We start from the raw sequence: 14757 nt of genomic DNA, 5'->3' as shown, positions 1-14757 counted from the left end.
AGGCGTTTTCTTTTATTATTTTAAAGGTAACACAAATTGTAGATATGTGTGTCTATCACCAGCATGAAAGAGACTCTAAAACATTTGTTGAAGGCTGATTTTAATATTTATGAGATTTTATTTTAAAGGTCTACAAAATGTGGTACAATTTACACAATAACAGCTTTGTTTTAAAACTCCTTCACACACACCCATAGGATGAGCCATGATGAGCATTAAACTGAGAAAGTGTGGCATCACCACATATCTGTGGGGAACGGTTGCTATGAAAAACAAAATAATAGTAATTAAAAAATAATATTAAAAAAGTTTTTTTTCTAAATTACTTAATGATTGAAATCCATCTGAACAACATGAAAAAGTACACAATCTTTCAATTCTAAGCTTTTACATATCACATTATAATTATCTGATCTCTAACAGTTCATGAAAGTAGATGAAATATAACCTCAGATGATCAACACAACATGACATATCATTCAGTGTCATTATTTATTTAGCAGAATCTAAACCAAGTTACAAAGTTTTTATAGTAAGCTTTTTTGCTGCTATGCAAAAAATCCTTTTCCTACACAGAAGCTTTCATGAATACTTACCTAACCTTGAGGAGAATGTTCATATATGAACTTTCCTGCTCATAAGTAATTCATAACAAATCATCTGAAAAATTTGCTTACATTCAACAAACTCTATTAACGTTTGTTCTTACATAGAGATATTTAAAATGTATTGAAATAGCAATTCAAGTATATACCTTATATATATATACCATACATAATCATTAAAAAGCACTAATAGTAAACATTTTGACCAATTTCCCACAAAATAGAGATGCAAATGTTAATTACTCTACAATTATGTGTTTTCATTATTATCGTCTTGTGGTGCACATTCAGTCCACACATTTAGTCTTGCAGTCCACAAACCAGATTAGCAGGCACTGCAGTTGCTGCAAAATAAATAAATAAATAAATAAAGTGCTTTTTACTGGAAAACATAGTTGGTTGCAGAACTGTAAATATGATAGTTTATTTTTTTCTTACCCATTTTTTTGGGATTGGGCAGGTTCAGGTTGTTCATGATATCTGCAAACTCCTCCATGGTCTTTGTTAGGCGTGGATTAAACTTGCGCTCCTCACCGACTGATGAAGCCATCCGACCTGAAACACAAAACAGATGGAGACCAGTGTATCAGCCAGATGCTACACCCTGGACATGTTTCCAGTCCATTTCAGAGCTAGCAAAAATGGAGCTGGCGCACAACAGCTGCCCTGTAAAAACTTAAAAACAGAACATACTATACAGCTTGCAGAGCACCTGTACCGACTCCTGTCAGCGCAAAACTAATCAATTTAATTTCGCAATTCTATGCTTTTATATATGATGTAATGCTTACTGCTACACAATAGTACCACATAAGCCATTCCCTTCAGTGACTTTATAACATGTATAAACATTTGGGGGGGGGGTGTTTTCAGCCAACCTAAGTAGTCATGTGCTGGGTAGAGGAGGCACTCATCGGGCAGGGTGAAGATCTTCTCGTGGACTGACTTGTAAAGCCTTTTGGCACAACCTTAAGAAAATAAGGCAAAGGTTAGACAACTGTAAAGGAAAACTGATATTGTACTCCCCCCTTTTCCAACAAGAATAAAAATCATAGAAATGCAAAATGAACAAAAACACAACCATAAAGCAAAAAGAGTATGCGTACCCTGCTGGAAGTCTGTCCTGCCACAGCCTCTAATGAGGAGAGCATCACCAGTGAAAGCCATAGTCTGATCCCCAGTTACCAGGGTTATACACCCATCAGTGTGTCCTGGTGTCTCTCTTACAATCAGGCACTAAAGGAAGGAAAAGAAGTGTCAAGGCATGTTAATTAAATAGGTTTTATCAAGCAAATGCAACAAAAGGTTTTAGGTATTTACAAAATAACTGTACGCACACGATATTGCAAACAAATAATGTTTTTCTTCTTACGTGTCTTCCAAAGGGGATCTTGTCTCCCTCTGTTAAGTGGATATCAGCAGATGCACCACTGAGTTTGGAAATGGCACTCTTCAGTCCAGGTACTCTTTTCTTCATTGGTCCTGTGCTTGTTATGTGGTCTGCATGGCAGTGGGTGTTAACTATCAGAAAAATAGAGATAATGTAGGTCAATATAAAGCTGGAATATAATTGAGCCTTGTGGTACACCCTCCAATCAGTTTAGCGAGTAGGGGGTTGGACATTTTTCTCCTTTTCAGAACACCTTCGATTCCTCGTCACACAGATTCAACTAAGTGTTAGAGATTTTGGTCCATGTAGCATGTAGGCTTGACAGCATTACACTGTTACTGCAGATTTGTCAGCTACACATCCATGACGCTAATCTCCCATTTCACCACAGTCTATTGAATTAAGACCGAGTGACTTTGGAGGCCATTTGAGTACAGAAACCAGACTGATAAGATTTCAGCTTTGTGACTTGGCGTATAATGGTGATTGAAGCAGCCATCAGAAAATAGGTACACTGTGATCACAAAAAGATCGACATCAGTAACTCAGGTAGGCTGTGGGGTATAAACGATGCTTAGTTGGTAGTAACGGGCCGAAAGTGTGTCAAGAAAATATCACCCACGCTACTATACTACCATCACCAGCAGCCTGAAATTTTAATAATAGGTCGTTTCATAATAATAATAATAGGTTGTTTGATTCATGTCGTTTATGCCGAATCCTGAAATAAACATTCAAATGCCACAGCAAGGTTTGTTCCAGTTTTCCATTGTCCAATTTTGTTGCAAATTATAGTCTTGGTTTATGTTCTTTGCTGACAGGACTGGCACACAGTGTGCTCGTCTGCTGCCAAAGCCCATATGCGTCAAGTCCGATATGTTCTACTCTTTTGCGTAACTTGGTTGAAATGTGGTTGTTTGTTGCCTTCCCATCAGCCCAAAGCAATCTTTGAATCACCTTTCCTCTTTTCTGCTTGGATTGAACTTCAGGAGGCTATCTTAAAGATGTCTACATGCGTAAATGCATTGTTTTTAAATATGTGTATTAAATAGGTGTATCCAATGGAGTGGCTGGTAAGTGTATTTCCAATTCGGAAAGATATACACTAGCAGGAGTCCTTTCATACAAATAGCACTACCTACACTTAACAACGTTTTTGGGTCAGAAATAAACAATCATTTCTGAACCAGGTAAAATATTTATGCTGCTCCTAATTTGTATTTACAGGTTGAGAAAGATGGGATTCTGTGTTAATTTATGTAGATACCTGCCACTGTCAGTTTGAGTCCAAGTTCGCTTACGAATTTCAGGTCCCTGTCAATGGTCTCCAGCACAGGATCAATAATGACAGCCTCCTTGGTGTCTGCGTCTGCCAGCAGGTAGGTATATGTGGAGCTCTCTGACTCAAACAGCTAAATGTTGGAGGGGAAGCACACAGCAGCAATCAGCAGTAACTAACAATAAATGGGAGTGGTAGTAAAGGTTACATTATTATCATTTCTCCTCACTTGTGTTTATAGATAACGTGTGCTTTGTGTGTCTATGTTAGCCAAAGAGAGACATTTTCATATGAAGCTTGAAATACAGTATTGCACTTTGTACTCCACCACAATCAACAAATAATTTCTATTTTAGATTAAGATGATAAGCAAAGCATCAAGTAATTCAGATTTGTTCTTTTATCAACTTAAAAGTAATATCAAACATATTAACAATATGATATGCATCTCTGAAGTGAGTAATTTGAGCAGGTTTTCTTTCACTTAAGGTACTTTGTAGTGATGCTATTGCTTTTTAGACAAACAAACTTTTTATATTATGTTTTCTGCACTCCTACTTTCACTTTAGTAGAAGATCTAAACACATCTTCCACCACTATGTAAGCTGGTTAATCTAAACTCAACAATTTTGAACAATATTTCTTTTTTCAGGACAGATCGTTTTAAATAAGTGCAAAACATCCAAATATGAGGTGAACATACCTGTCTGAAGAGGAATCCCTTTACCATTGCCATCCTTGCACAGTATGAGCAGCTGGTAACCGGCAGCGTTTTAATCGGGACAGAAACACAAACTCTGGGTTGCTGTGTAAAGCATGACTATTTAAAACCCTAACCACACCTTCCTGCCTACCTACATACCTGCCTACCTGCCTCGGTAACGCCCCTAAATTAGAATAATTTTCAGAAGTCATCATGATAAAAAGGAAGAACATCACGTACTGCACACTATCTTTATGATCATCATCAATAGTATTATTGTTAATAATATTACTAATAATAAGATAAAGAAGAATTTAAAACACTTTTAAGTGTTTTACTTAAAAAAAAGTTAGACTTAGAGAAGTATCTTTGCTGTTAGAGCTTTTTCCCATATACATTTTTCAGTCACATTTCTCCTTATAATGGCTCTCTAATTAAACTAAATTTAATGTAAAGTCACTCAAGGTCAGACCACTGTGGCTCGCCGTTTTATTTATAACAACCACAACAATCTATTTAATAATGCTCGTATCAGTACATCTTGTTTTTTTTTAGCTATTCACTGATTGTGAACTTGACCACAAATAGCATGCTCTGGGTCAAGCAGAGATAATTTGACTTTTATTTCAGATCACACAGACACAATACTGAATCCTAGATTTTACAATATGCTACTCAAAAGCACATGTAATGTTGCATTTAAGAAACTTCGAATGGACAGTAGAGAGAGGCGTTTACTGAGCAGGCTGTTTGAGGATAGAAATACAGCTCTACACCATGTTCATTTAACTTGGAATTTATTTAATGACAGTCTTTGGTGAATATGAGACATCCATATTCGCTCGTGGTTCAGGCTCTATTACAGTTGCCTTGAAGAAGGTTACATATATTAAATGTAACTATGATATTCCACAAATGTGGCAGCAGAACCTCTCTGACTGGTAAATGTGCACTTTCTGCAAATAATCCATACAAGATTTTTATTCAGTATTTGCAGACTTCAAACCATCATCACCACAGGGCTTCATCCATAGCAGCAAAAGACATAAAAAGTCTGAGTTAACCTGGCAGGTAGTGTTCCCCCATGAAGAGAGAATCAGAATTGATACATACAACTGATGTGGTGCTCTTTTAATCACAGGCAATAGTAAAAAGTTATATTCACATGAAATCACTTGTTTATGAACATTTTGATTCTGGCCCCCAAAAACCTCAGGCTCAAATTGTCACACAGCTGCAAGTTTGTGTGGCTGAGTCAAAGGGAAGCACTCTAAAACAAACCCGTCTTACTGGCTGAGGATCTGTTAAATACAAGAACAGCATGCATGGGTCATTGCAGTCTGATTCCTTCTTTTAGAGCTAGAGTAAGTAATAATCATCATTTTCAACATATAAAAGTAACTTGTGAGCTCATAATGCTATGACATGTTGTGCAGTAACATCTTAGCTGTTATTGATTTTAAATGCAAACAGCATAAGTTTTATTTTCCTGCTATTAAAAGAGGCCACTGCTTGTGGTACTGTGAGTGTGTGAGGCCTTGACTACATGACACAATTGTACCTTCTAAGCATTCACAAATACTAAACTGAACCTTGAGTGTAACAATCCTATCCGAGCTTTCCTCTTCCTCCCCAAATTTACACATAATAACAAATCTGAATAAAGTCAACTTACTTTTAACTTTACACAGTCAACAAAAGAAACCATTACTGTTCTTTCATCAAATACAGATATTAATTATTTTGAATATCCAAAATAGAAGCAGACTTATTTCAAGTACAATGGATCAGTAGCTGAACTATAAATGATAACAGCAATTAAGATATACAGTTTAGATTCAGACACAGAACCACAATAAAGCACTTTATGGCAAGCAGTTTGATTAATTCTGCTAAACAGACACAGAATGTCTATCACTGTGCAATGATGTCATTAGTATCGTCTTTCGTGCAGCACATTCAAACATGGTGCAGTCCACAAACCAGATTAGCAGGCACTGAAATATCTGCAACAGAACAAGGAAAAAATGTTTATAGCAAATGTGACGCCCAGCACGTAAAACCTGTGGTGACGTCTCATAGGCACGAGAACTAGAAATGTGGAGATGACATGGTTAGTGAAAGGCTGTAGATACTATTTTTAAATACCTATTTTATTAGGCTTAGGGAGGTTCAGGTTGTTCATGATCTTCACAAACTCCTCCATGCTCTTAGTCAAGCGTGGGTTAAACTTGCGCTCCTCACCCACTGTAGAAACCGTCTGGCCTGAAACGCAAAAACAGATGCAGACCAGTGTGACATGTTTAGTCTTCGTGGTCCTGATTTTTGTCACATGTTAAATCTGGTCAATGAAAACATTTATAGAGAAACAACGTGCTTCTGACACACAAAAGATGCACTATAAAATCAACATGTGTACAACATCTGTTCCAGCTCCTATTAGTGGGAAATTAATAGCTTTACATTTTCAATGCTTTTAAGCACAAGCTGAAAATCTGTATTACATAAAACCATTCACACTAATGACTCTATAAAATACATAAATGTGTGTCTGCATGTATTTCAGCCAACCTAAGTAGTCATGTGCTGGGTAGACGAGGCAGTGGTCAGGCAGGTTGTAGATTTTCTCCTGGATTGACTGGTAGAGCCTTTTGGCACAACCTTAAGAAATGAGAGAAAACTTAGAAAACTGCTAAAGACAATGGCTGTAATACTGCCCCCTTGTGTTCATACAGAAACACTACAAATGAAAATAAACTAAAACACAACCATAAAGCAAAAAGAGTATGCGTACCCTGCTGGAAGTCTGTCCTGCCACAGCCTCTAATGAGAAGAGCATCACCAGTGAAAGCCATGCTCTGATCCCCAGTTACCAGCGTTATACACCCATCAGTGTGTCCTGGTGTCTCTCTCACAGTCAGAGACTAAAGAAGAGAAAAGAAAAGTGTCATGTTAAATCAGTTTTATCAAGCAAACAAAACCAAACAGGTATGCAACACCTACAAACACTCCATCATAAAAAAAGAACTTTTTTTCGCCATACGTGTCTTCCAAAGGGGATCTTGTCTCCCTCTTTTAGGTGGATATCAGCAGATGCACCACTGAGTTTGGAGATGGCACTCTTCAGTCCAGCAAGTCTTTTCTTCATTAGGCCAGTACTTGTTATGTGGTCTGCATGGCAGTGGGTGTTAACTTAAAAAAATAAAAAGAAAGTTTGAATACGAGTCAAGATTACTGTATATTTTAATCTGCATATAAGAAGAGTCAGTGGAACACAGATCACTGCAAAATCATTTGATAATATTTACTCTTAGGTATTATTATAATATATGTTATAATATGATATATACATATACATACACACATACGTGTATGTATATATGTATATACATTAATGAATATTGGCTCAGGGACAGAGACTCAATTTCCCCCAGAAAACAGACGTTTAAAGAGGGAAATACAAACAAACAAGCCCAGTACTATATTTATTTTGGCCCCAAGTGTAATAATGAAGTATGTTTTCATAAAGTTCATTCAAGCTTTAAGTAGGGCTGATCTGAAAATGCATCTTAGTGTCAGGGTTAGGAAGCTGGGGCACATTTCCTTAAGTTGTTATGTTTTAACTCAACTTTGGGAAGGTAGATACCTGCCACTTTTAGACTGAGTCCAAGTTCCTTTATGAGCTTCAGGTCCCTGTCAATGGTCTCCAGCACAGGATCAATGATGACAGCCTCCTTGGTGTCTGTGTCTGCCAGCAGGTAGGTGTACGTGCTGCTCTCTACTTCAAACAACTAAAGGGGGGAGGAGGGGAAAAAAGGTGAGTACACAGGTGTGACTCAGTAATAAATAAAAACAATAGCGCAAGGGTAACAAGGGTTACACACTCAGTCATAGATAATGTTTGTAAGAAACCAAAAAACTGAAAGAAAGAACAGATTATAATATAGAGCAACTTGTTATCATATAAAAACATCCGTATCAACTGTGTCAGGAAGCAGGAAACATTCAGGGGTCATAAAAATGCCCCTGAAAGATTAGCTGTCAAGTTTTAGTAACCCCCATCCATCTAAATTTAAGACGAAACAAAACTGCGCATAGATCAAAGTAAAGGGTTGTTTGACTCGAAAATGAACCACATAATTCATCCAACAACCTAACTTGGATGCGCATTAAAAGAACTAAAATGAAATGCTCCTTAACAGAAATATAACAATGAGCTAAATGCTACCTCACTTCCTACTTAACGCTGTAAAGACGGTTGCAAAAAAATCCTAAAGAAAATGTCGTTTTCTTCCTGAAGACAGGAGGATCCAAACAGGCGCAAAATGACAAGGTATAATCATCTATAACCTACCTGTCTGAAGAAGAGTCCATCCGTCGTTGCTCTCCTGGCGCAGTACGATCTGCTGGTTACCCATAGCGGCTGAGCTCCAGTGCTAAAGCCGGGGCAGAAGCGCCTGCTCTGGGCTGCCGCGTAACTCAAGCCGTCAGCGTTTGTCCTGAGCCATAGCGTCGAAGCCAGGGCCCGCTGAACGGGCTTCACTCTGCTTATTACCGAACACATTAGTCGCCGATTTGTCCTGATTTGAACCTCTTGATAGCGGGCAACACTACCGCACGTACGCGTAGGTACCGCAAAGAGAGGCCGTGGGTAGTAGCACTATGAACTCTGTGTTACCTGCCGCTTATCACACTGACTGTCAATCAGTCCTTGGAAAAACAACACAAGGACTTCAGTGTCGTTTGGAAGCTCCACTGTCACCAGCTGCTTTTACGGGCTGGAGCCATGCCAACTTGTTTCTTATTAAGCGGCAAATATGGGTAAGTGAAGCTGCCGGCTAACTTCCTGCACAGCTGAGTACCGTCTTCGCCGTCCTCGGTGAGACGCATGCGTCCTGGAATGAGGGACTGGAAATGTACACAACAACGTAGCAGCGGCCTACGTGACTATTGACATTTACGCTGTCAGGCAAGTAAAGATCGTCCAAACACAACCTTGTATAAAACGCTCAGTCGTCCGCTTTAGTGGAGTAATACAGATGGAAAACAAACAAAAAAAAGCTTTGTGATGAGCTACATGAAAACAGTATTTGCTCCCTTTGTCGGTTTTTTTAGTCTAACTTGCATGTTTCAGATCCTCAAACAAATTTTGATACTAAGATAATGCAAGTAAATACAAAATGCATGTTTAACTGATGATTTCATTGGCAGCAAGAAATGCAATCAAGTGTTTATGATAACTGGCAATGAATCTTTTATATCACCATAGAGGAGTTTTGGCCCTCGCTTCTTTAAAGAATTGCTGTAGAAAGTGCTTAAGCATGAAGGGCTGGTTTAAAGTCATATCAAAGCACCAAAGTCCAGATTATTTCTGATTATTGCCCGATCATAACTCAAATGCTTTTGATCTTCAGGGCACGAAATGATTCCTTTAGGATCTTTTGGGAGAGAGCAGAATTCATTGTTCATGAATACTGGAAGTTCTCCAGGTGCTAAAGTAGTAAAACAGTCCCATATCACCAAGCTACCACCACCATGTATGACTGTTGCCATGATGTTCTTTTTATGAAATGTTGTGTGAGTTTTCTGTCAGATGTAATGGGATTTCAACCTTCCAAAAACTTCAAATTTGTCTCAACAGTCGACAGAACATTTTCACAAAAGTCTTGGAGATATTCAAGATGTTTTTTGGGAGGGTTTTTGGTCAGCTGTGGTTTTTGCCTTGGAACTCTTTTTCCCACTCTCTTTTGTATTGTTGAACAATCAATCATTGACCTTAACTGAGGCAAGCTCCTGAACTCCTGAACAAGCTGCTGATGTACTTTTGGATTAATTGTGACAAGTAGTTGGCTATATATGGCCCATAGACTCTAATGAGTTTGCGACTCCTGTTATAAGGCCACTGAACACACTTAAACAGTGTGAGACACCCACTGAAAACATAATATAAGTTTTCAAAACATAATTATTATTCATTTGTTTTGAAATAATGAATAACTGGTTTTATTTATAATATCTTGTTCATCTAGTCTTACTAGTCATACTAGTCTTTAGTACTAATAATTATATAATACAGTCGAAGGAAAAATATCAGAAACTGTTTGGTTCTACAGTTTATCAGTACTTTAAATTTAGCTAACATAGGTTATCAGGTCATTTTCATCTAGTGTACCTTGAACCTGACAAGTTACACTAATCTATACACCAGCAATTAAATTTGGTGCACTTAGACACTAAAGAGGCGCCATGCACTGTGATAACTGTTAAAATTTGTGGTCAGCAGCCGCGATCAGACAGGTTATACAATCCCATTTTCACTTTGATTTATTTGTTGTTTTGTCAGCTACACTTTCATGCCAGTCCTGATAAATTTTTACAAATGTATCATTACTGGCAGTAAATTTCTACTACAGATAATAGTGACAGTGTACACCAGTAAATTTCTATAACTGACAATAGTGACAGTGCACGCTATCGTAGAATGAACAACACTGATAGGCAGATAGATGCAAGTCAATCTTTATTGTCAGTTATCTCAGTGTCAGATTTTAAGGTGTTGCGGAAATAGCTGTGGTGGTCTCGGCCGAATCCTCTGCTTTATCCTGCAAGAAAAAATATTAAAACAACAAGGACAATTTAAAAAACTTTATTGTATATTTCGCGAATGACATTAATTTGTTATAGTGCATTTTGGCTATGAAAAGTCCTGCAGGGTATAAAAAGTAATCATATTTCCTGCATTTTACTGATGTATTCTTTTATTAATGTTACAGTTTGCCTCCATCCTTTAAAGAACTAATATGTATTGAAATGTTGGTTCTATAACCTTCAACAGGATTTAACATTTAACCTTTTAACCTGTTTTTTTCTTCTTTACTGCTGAAGTTTTATTATCTGCTATATAGCCAAACTGCTTATCTGTCAAGGGTTGTAGTTCAAAATGAAAATAGAAAAGCATTTTTAGATAGACCATGACACAGATGCAGTAAATAAACTATCAGAACTTTGACTCCGAAACAGAGCGACAGATAAAGATAGGTTTTACATTTACAAGCGGTGAGGAAAAGTGCTTTCCATACCTATATGTCTATGTATCTTTCAATCCACTGAAGCAGTTCAGTTACTCTGCTGTAGACGCCTGGTTTATTAGGCCGTGCGCATCCCTCTCCCCAACTCACCACGCCTGCCAGCTTCCAATCCCCTTTAGATGTCTTACACACAAGTGGTCCACCGCTGTCTCCCTTAAGAGAAAATCATTTCACAAACAAAATTTGTGAACATTTAATGGGAGAAACCCAACTCTTGATAGATTGTAAAGTATATTGTAAAAGTATATAGATTGTAAAATATATTTTATATTCTTCATGAACCTGTGCTAGGTTTGTGGAGAGGAGATTTCATCTCTGTGGGTGTGTACCTGGCAAGAGTCAACCCCTCCATCCATGCTCCCAGCGCAAATCATTCGAGGAGTTATGAAGAGACCATAGACACTCAAGTCGTAGCAGATGGATTGAGCTATTACCTTAACATGAGCCTGCCTTAACTCTTCCGACACATAGCCTGACAGAAAATGAAATGAAAAAATCAGCAGCAAAAAGTGAATGAAAATAAGTAGAAAGGCTTACTTGACTAGTGGAAATGTTACACAGTTTCAAAAAATAATGAATGACAGGAAAAAGAAAAAAGACTTTGTTTTTATACTTAATATATATATATTTTTAATCTAGTAATTAAGTCTAACGTCTTAGCTTCAATGAGTATACTGTACTGAGAAATATGGCTCTTTAAAAAGTTTTTGCCCTACTGTTTCCAACTCTGAAACTATGATTTTGAGTTTTTGGAGGGTAAAGACAATAATAAGTAGAAAACTATTTGAAGCTCCAACTTAAATTATACTTGCGTTATCAAATCACTTTCTTTTAGAGCCCAAAAGACCATAGCTCAGTTGTTAAGATCACAAACTGTAGCAAAAGTATCTGTCTTTCAGTGCAGTGCACCTGTGTTTTCATTTACGTATCCCCAGCCTGTGATCCAGCAGTCTGATCCAGCAGGAAAGGACTCGCTTGGACTGGGTAAACAGACCGGTCGGACCCCACCTACAAAGAGCAGCAGTAAAGTGATAAAGGTTAGCTCTCTCTCAGTTTCACTTCTTCTGTACATTTGGTTTTTGTTAGGTGTTTAGTTCGTTCTTTCTTTATTGTTTTAAGTTTTGGTAAAAATTTAATATTTGTTTTGGCAATATGACAGCGATTGCAATGATTAGTGCAGTGATGTAAGTGCCCCTAATCTCCCCCTCAAGCCCAAAAGGGACTACACTTCTTGAAATATTTAATCTGTCCTGACCTTAATCATAATAAAAGTTTAAATGTGCGTCAGGTCACATTAAGTTCTTTTCATGAGTCAAATGTAAGTAAATACAGTTATAAAAAGAGACGGTGAAACCTTGTCTGTTTGTCTTGTGTGACATAAATCTGGCTAGTTTACATACATTCAACAAGTTATTAGACTCCAGCATTTATTCAGCGTAAAGAAAAACAAATGATGTGGTTTTTGTTGCCCTGATGAATGATAGCGCAATCCGTCTCTTACTTACTCGTCATGTCCATGTCAATTACGGTGCGCATCAGTCCCACGTCATAGTCATTGTCCGTAACCTTAAAGTTAGGGTGGTAGAGGATCTGCAGTGCCCTGTAGTGTTGCCCCAGAGAGTTGTGTGCAATGCTTGCAGTGCCTGCCACCACCATCCAGTCAGCTACTTGAAGGATGTTATTACTGCAGAAGAGTGACAGAAAAGTTTGCAGACAGAGTTCGGTTTAAGAAGCGGTGTGTGTGCCCACTAATTTTCACAGATTTTTTTTTTTGAATTTTTTTTCATAATATCATACAACCTCCAGCATTATTACAATCACGGTTTAGGCCTCAGCCATCGCCAAATTACATGTATTTCTATTTTCACTTTAGCCTTGCAAACATTAGGAGCTGCTTTTGGTTTGTAGTTGTGCTCAAAAAATCCGCACCCATTGCTCATAATCCAAAATGAACACTCACAGGGAACAGAGAGCCCCTTTTACAGAGCTCCATCTGTGATGTGACCAATAAGCTCTGCTGCAAAAGGTGCAAAAAGTTTTTACTTCACCTTTTACCTGCTTTTGACTTGAACATAACAGGAACACGGTGTTACCTTGGACTGAGCAGGTGGTCGTGACTACAGCCTTTGCTAACTGACTGTACCAGTAACTGAACTCGGAAACACTTTTTTCTTGTCATTCCTCGTGTCTCTCTTACTCAACAAAGCAGTGTGCTGCAGTGATCACCCAACGAGGAGAGATGATGGCACCACCACAGACGTGTCTCCCCTTCCATTGCATGCTGACTTGCCAGCCCCACTCGTTCTTTGTAGCTAAGGTTCCTCCAACAATACGCTGACCATTGCTGACCAGAACTGAGCAGTCTGGATATGAGATGAAGAACACGAAATCAAGCAAACAGACAATGAGTGCAAAAAAAATAAACTGCAAAAGCTCTTTTTTAAAAAATAAATAAATAAATAAGATGACCATAAAGGTGGTTTAATTAATTTTACGAACATTAGGTGTTTAATGTGAGAAATTATTATGGTAATATTCTAGTAAAACCTTTTCCATGAAAAGACTTAGAAAAGTACAGACATAACTGCCAGATGCTTGATGGATATGTATGTAGCATCTTTTGTTTGAGAGAGATAAGCAGTAAATTGGAGTGGCAGTGAAGATTGCCATCCTTGGAGCTTTGGAGACAAAAATGCATTAGTTACTATGAAATTTGCATTCTTTACCTGCAGTCATATTTCCTGTCTGGTTCACTGGATTCTTGGACAGAATAGGCCTCTGGGTTGGGACAGTGCAGCTCCCTTTCCCACCACAGAGAGGAGGTGATTCACCCACCTCAGAGGGAAACAGCAAGAACTTAACTAATTTGAAGAGAGAAAAAAACATTCAGATGACACAGTACAATGTCTCAAGTGGATAATGAAACATTAACATTAAAAACTCCTCATACTGAGATCAGTCTTAATAGCTGCTGGTTTCAAATTTGGAACCTCAGCAAACCATTTTACTCTATTCTGTGTTTTTCTTTCACTTTTTCCAACAATGTAATTTATTTCCCAGAAGGAGGCTTCATTGAGGATTTAATAACTGGCATACTGAATGTTCAGAACTAATTAACTTAGTTTTTTTTTCTCATTTCATTTGCATTTAATCGTAATCAGAGAAACCTATTATGTATGCTCATTGATGTGTTACAGAAAGCAGTAAGGCTGAATTATATAATTGGGTTTTTATTACAATTATTATACTAAAGTGGCATATTATGATGTAGGACATTCTAAGTTTTTGACTCTTTTTGCATCTGGCAAAAAGTCTGCAGACTTAAAAGTAGATTTTCTTTTTGCAATAGGAGTGGTAACTGCATGATGAGAAGGTTTGTTTCTTAAACACTAGAATTCAACGTGCTATTGATGTGCTGGAGGTACCTTGCTTTTCAGAGTGGGTTACCTAAAAGAGCAGAAGCGATAATCACTTTTATAGTGACAAAGATTCCCACAAACATTAACAGGTCACGAGATGTACAGGCATGGGATCTTGCATCTGCAAACAAACAATAAATAACAAGAAATATTACAACTTTGCAAAGAGCTCTGAGCTCCAAGACATCCTGTCTTCATCATCTTTATTAATTGACTGGGACAGTTGTAGTAAACCAAACTAACTGTGAGTATCAGTTTGGTTTTATCATATCA

At 37.7% G+C, this 14757-nt stretch overlaps 3 protein-coding genes across 3 annotated transcripts; all 3 read right to left on the bottom strand.

Annotated features, from left to right (window-relative positions):
• Positions 1-871: 871 nt before the first annotated feature.
• On the bottom strand, positions 872-4189 carry LOC134635514 (persulfide dioxygenase ETHE1, mitochondrial-like). Its single transcript, XM_063484892.1, has 8 exons — positions 4137-4189; positions 3978-4029; positions 3263-3407; positions 1978-2126; positions 1712-1841; positions 1484-1573; positions 1044-1160; positions 872-949 (listed from the first exon to the last, which is right to left on the bottom strand). Exons 1-8 carry the CDS (start codon positions 4187-4189, stop codon positions 906-908), a joined length of 780 nt encoding a protein of 259 aa, XP_063340962.1. The 3' UTR covers positions 872-905.
• Positions 4190-5093: 904 nt separating this feature from the next.
• LOC134636101 (persulfide dioxygenase ETHE1, mitochondrial-like) lies at positions 5094-8933 on the bottom strand. The gene is made up of 7 exons (XM_063485913.1): positions 8332-8933; positions 7624-7768; positions 7021-7169; positions 6772-6901; positions 6549-6638; positions 6126-6242; positions 5094-5983 (listed from the first exon to the last, which is right to left on the bottom strand). The coding sequence occupies exons 1-7, from the start codon at positions 8539-8541 to the stop codon at positions 5937-5939; spliced, it is 888 nt and encodes a 295-aa protein (XP_063341983.1). The 5' UTR covers positions 8542-8933; the 3' UTR covers positions 5094-5936.
• A 2060-nt stretch (positions 8934-10993) lies between these two features.
• Positions 10994-13957, bottom strand: LOC134635513 (transmembrane protease serine 5-like). The gene is made up of 5 exons (XM_065471717.1): positions 13263-13957; positions 12567-12749; positions 11975-12129; positions 11395-11537; positions 10994-11218 (listed from the first exon to the last, which is right to left on the bottom strand). Exons 1-5 carry the CDS (start codon positions 13535-13537, stop codon positions 11057-11059), a joined length of 918 nt encoding a protein of 305 aa, XP_065327789.1. The 5' UTR covers positions 13538-13957; the 3' UTR covers positions 10994-11056.
• Between the last annotated feature and the right edge of the window lie 800 nt (positions 13958-14757).

This window comes from Pelmatolapia mariae, linkage group LG10_11 (assembly GCF_036321145.2).
Source record: "Pelmatolapia mariae isolate MD_Pm_ZW linkage group LG10_11, Pm_UMD_F_2, whole genome shotgun sequence".
NCBI lineage: Eukaryota > Metazoa > Chordata > Actinopteri > Cichliformes > Cichlidae > Pelmatolapia > Pelmatolapia mariae.
The sequence above is the reverse complement of the archived record's forward strand: the minus strand, read 5'-3'. Positions and strand labels throughout refer to the sequence as shown.

Excerpts from the sequence above, each read along its gene's own strand:
- LOC134635514 (XM_063484892.1), bottom strand. The coding sequence starts at position 4,189 with ATGACTTCTGAAAATTATTCTAATTTAGGGGCGTTACCGAGGCAGGTA. Across the intron at positions 1,574-1,711 it reads CAGGACAGACTTCCAGCAGG|GTTGTGCCAAAAGGCTTTAC; the intron begins GTACGCATACTC and ends TATTTTCTTAAG. Across the intron at positions 1,161-1,483 it reads CCCAGCACATGACTACTTAG|GTCGGATGGCTTCATCAGTC; the intron begins GTTGGCTGAAAA and ends TTTGTGTTTCAG.
- LOC134636101 (XM_063485913.1), bottom strand. The coding sequence starts at position 8,541 with ATGTGTTCGGTAATAAGCAGAGTGAAGCCCGTTCAGCGGGCCCTGGCT. Across the intron at positions 7,769-8,331 it reads ATGGACTCTTCTTCAGACAG|TTGTTTGAAGTAGAGAGCAG; the intron begins GTAGGTTATAGA and ends TCCCCCCTTTAG. Across the intron at positions 7,170-7,623 it reads ACTCAGTCTAAAAGTGGCAG|TTAACACCCACTGCCATGCA; the intron begins GTATCTACCTTC and ends TATTTTTTTAAG.
- LOC134635513 (XM_065471717.1), bottom strand. The coding sequence starts at position 13,537 with ATGGTCATCTTATTTATTTATTTATTTTTTAAAAAAGAGCTTTTGCAG. Across the intron at positions 12,750-13,262 it reads GCAGCACACTGCTTTGTTGA|TAATAACATCCTTCAAGTAG; the intron begins GTAAGAGAGACA and ends ACTCTTCTGCAG. Across the intron at positions 12,130-12,566 it reads GACATGGACATGACGAGTAA|AAGAAGTGAAACTGAGAGAG; the intron begins GTAAGAGACGGA and ends CCAAATGTACAG.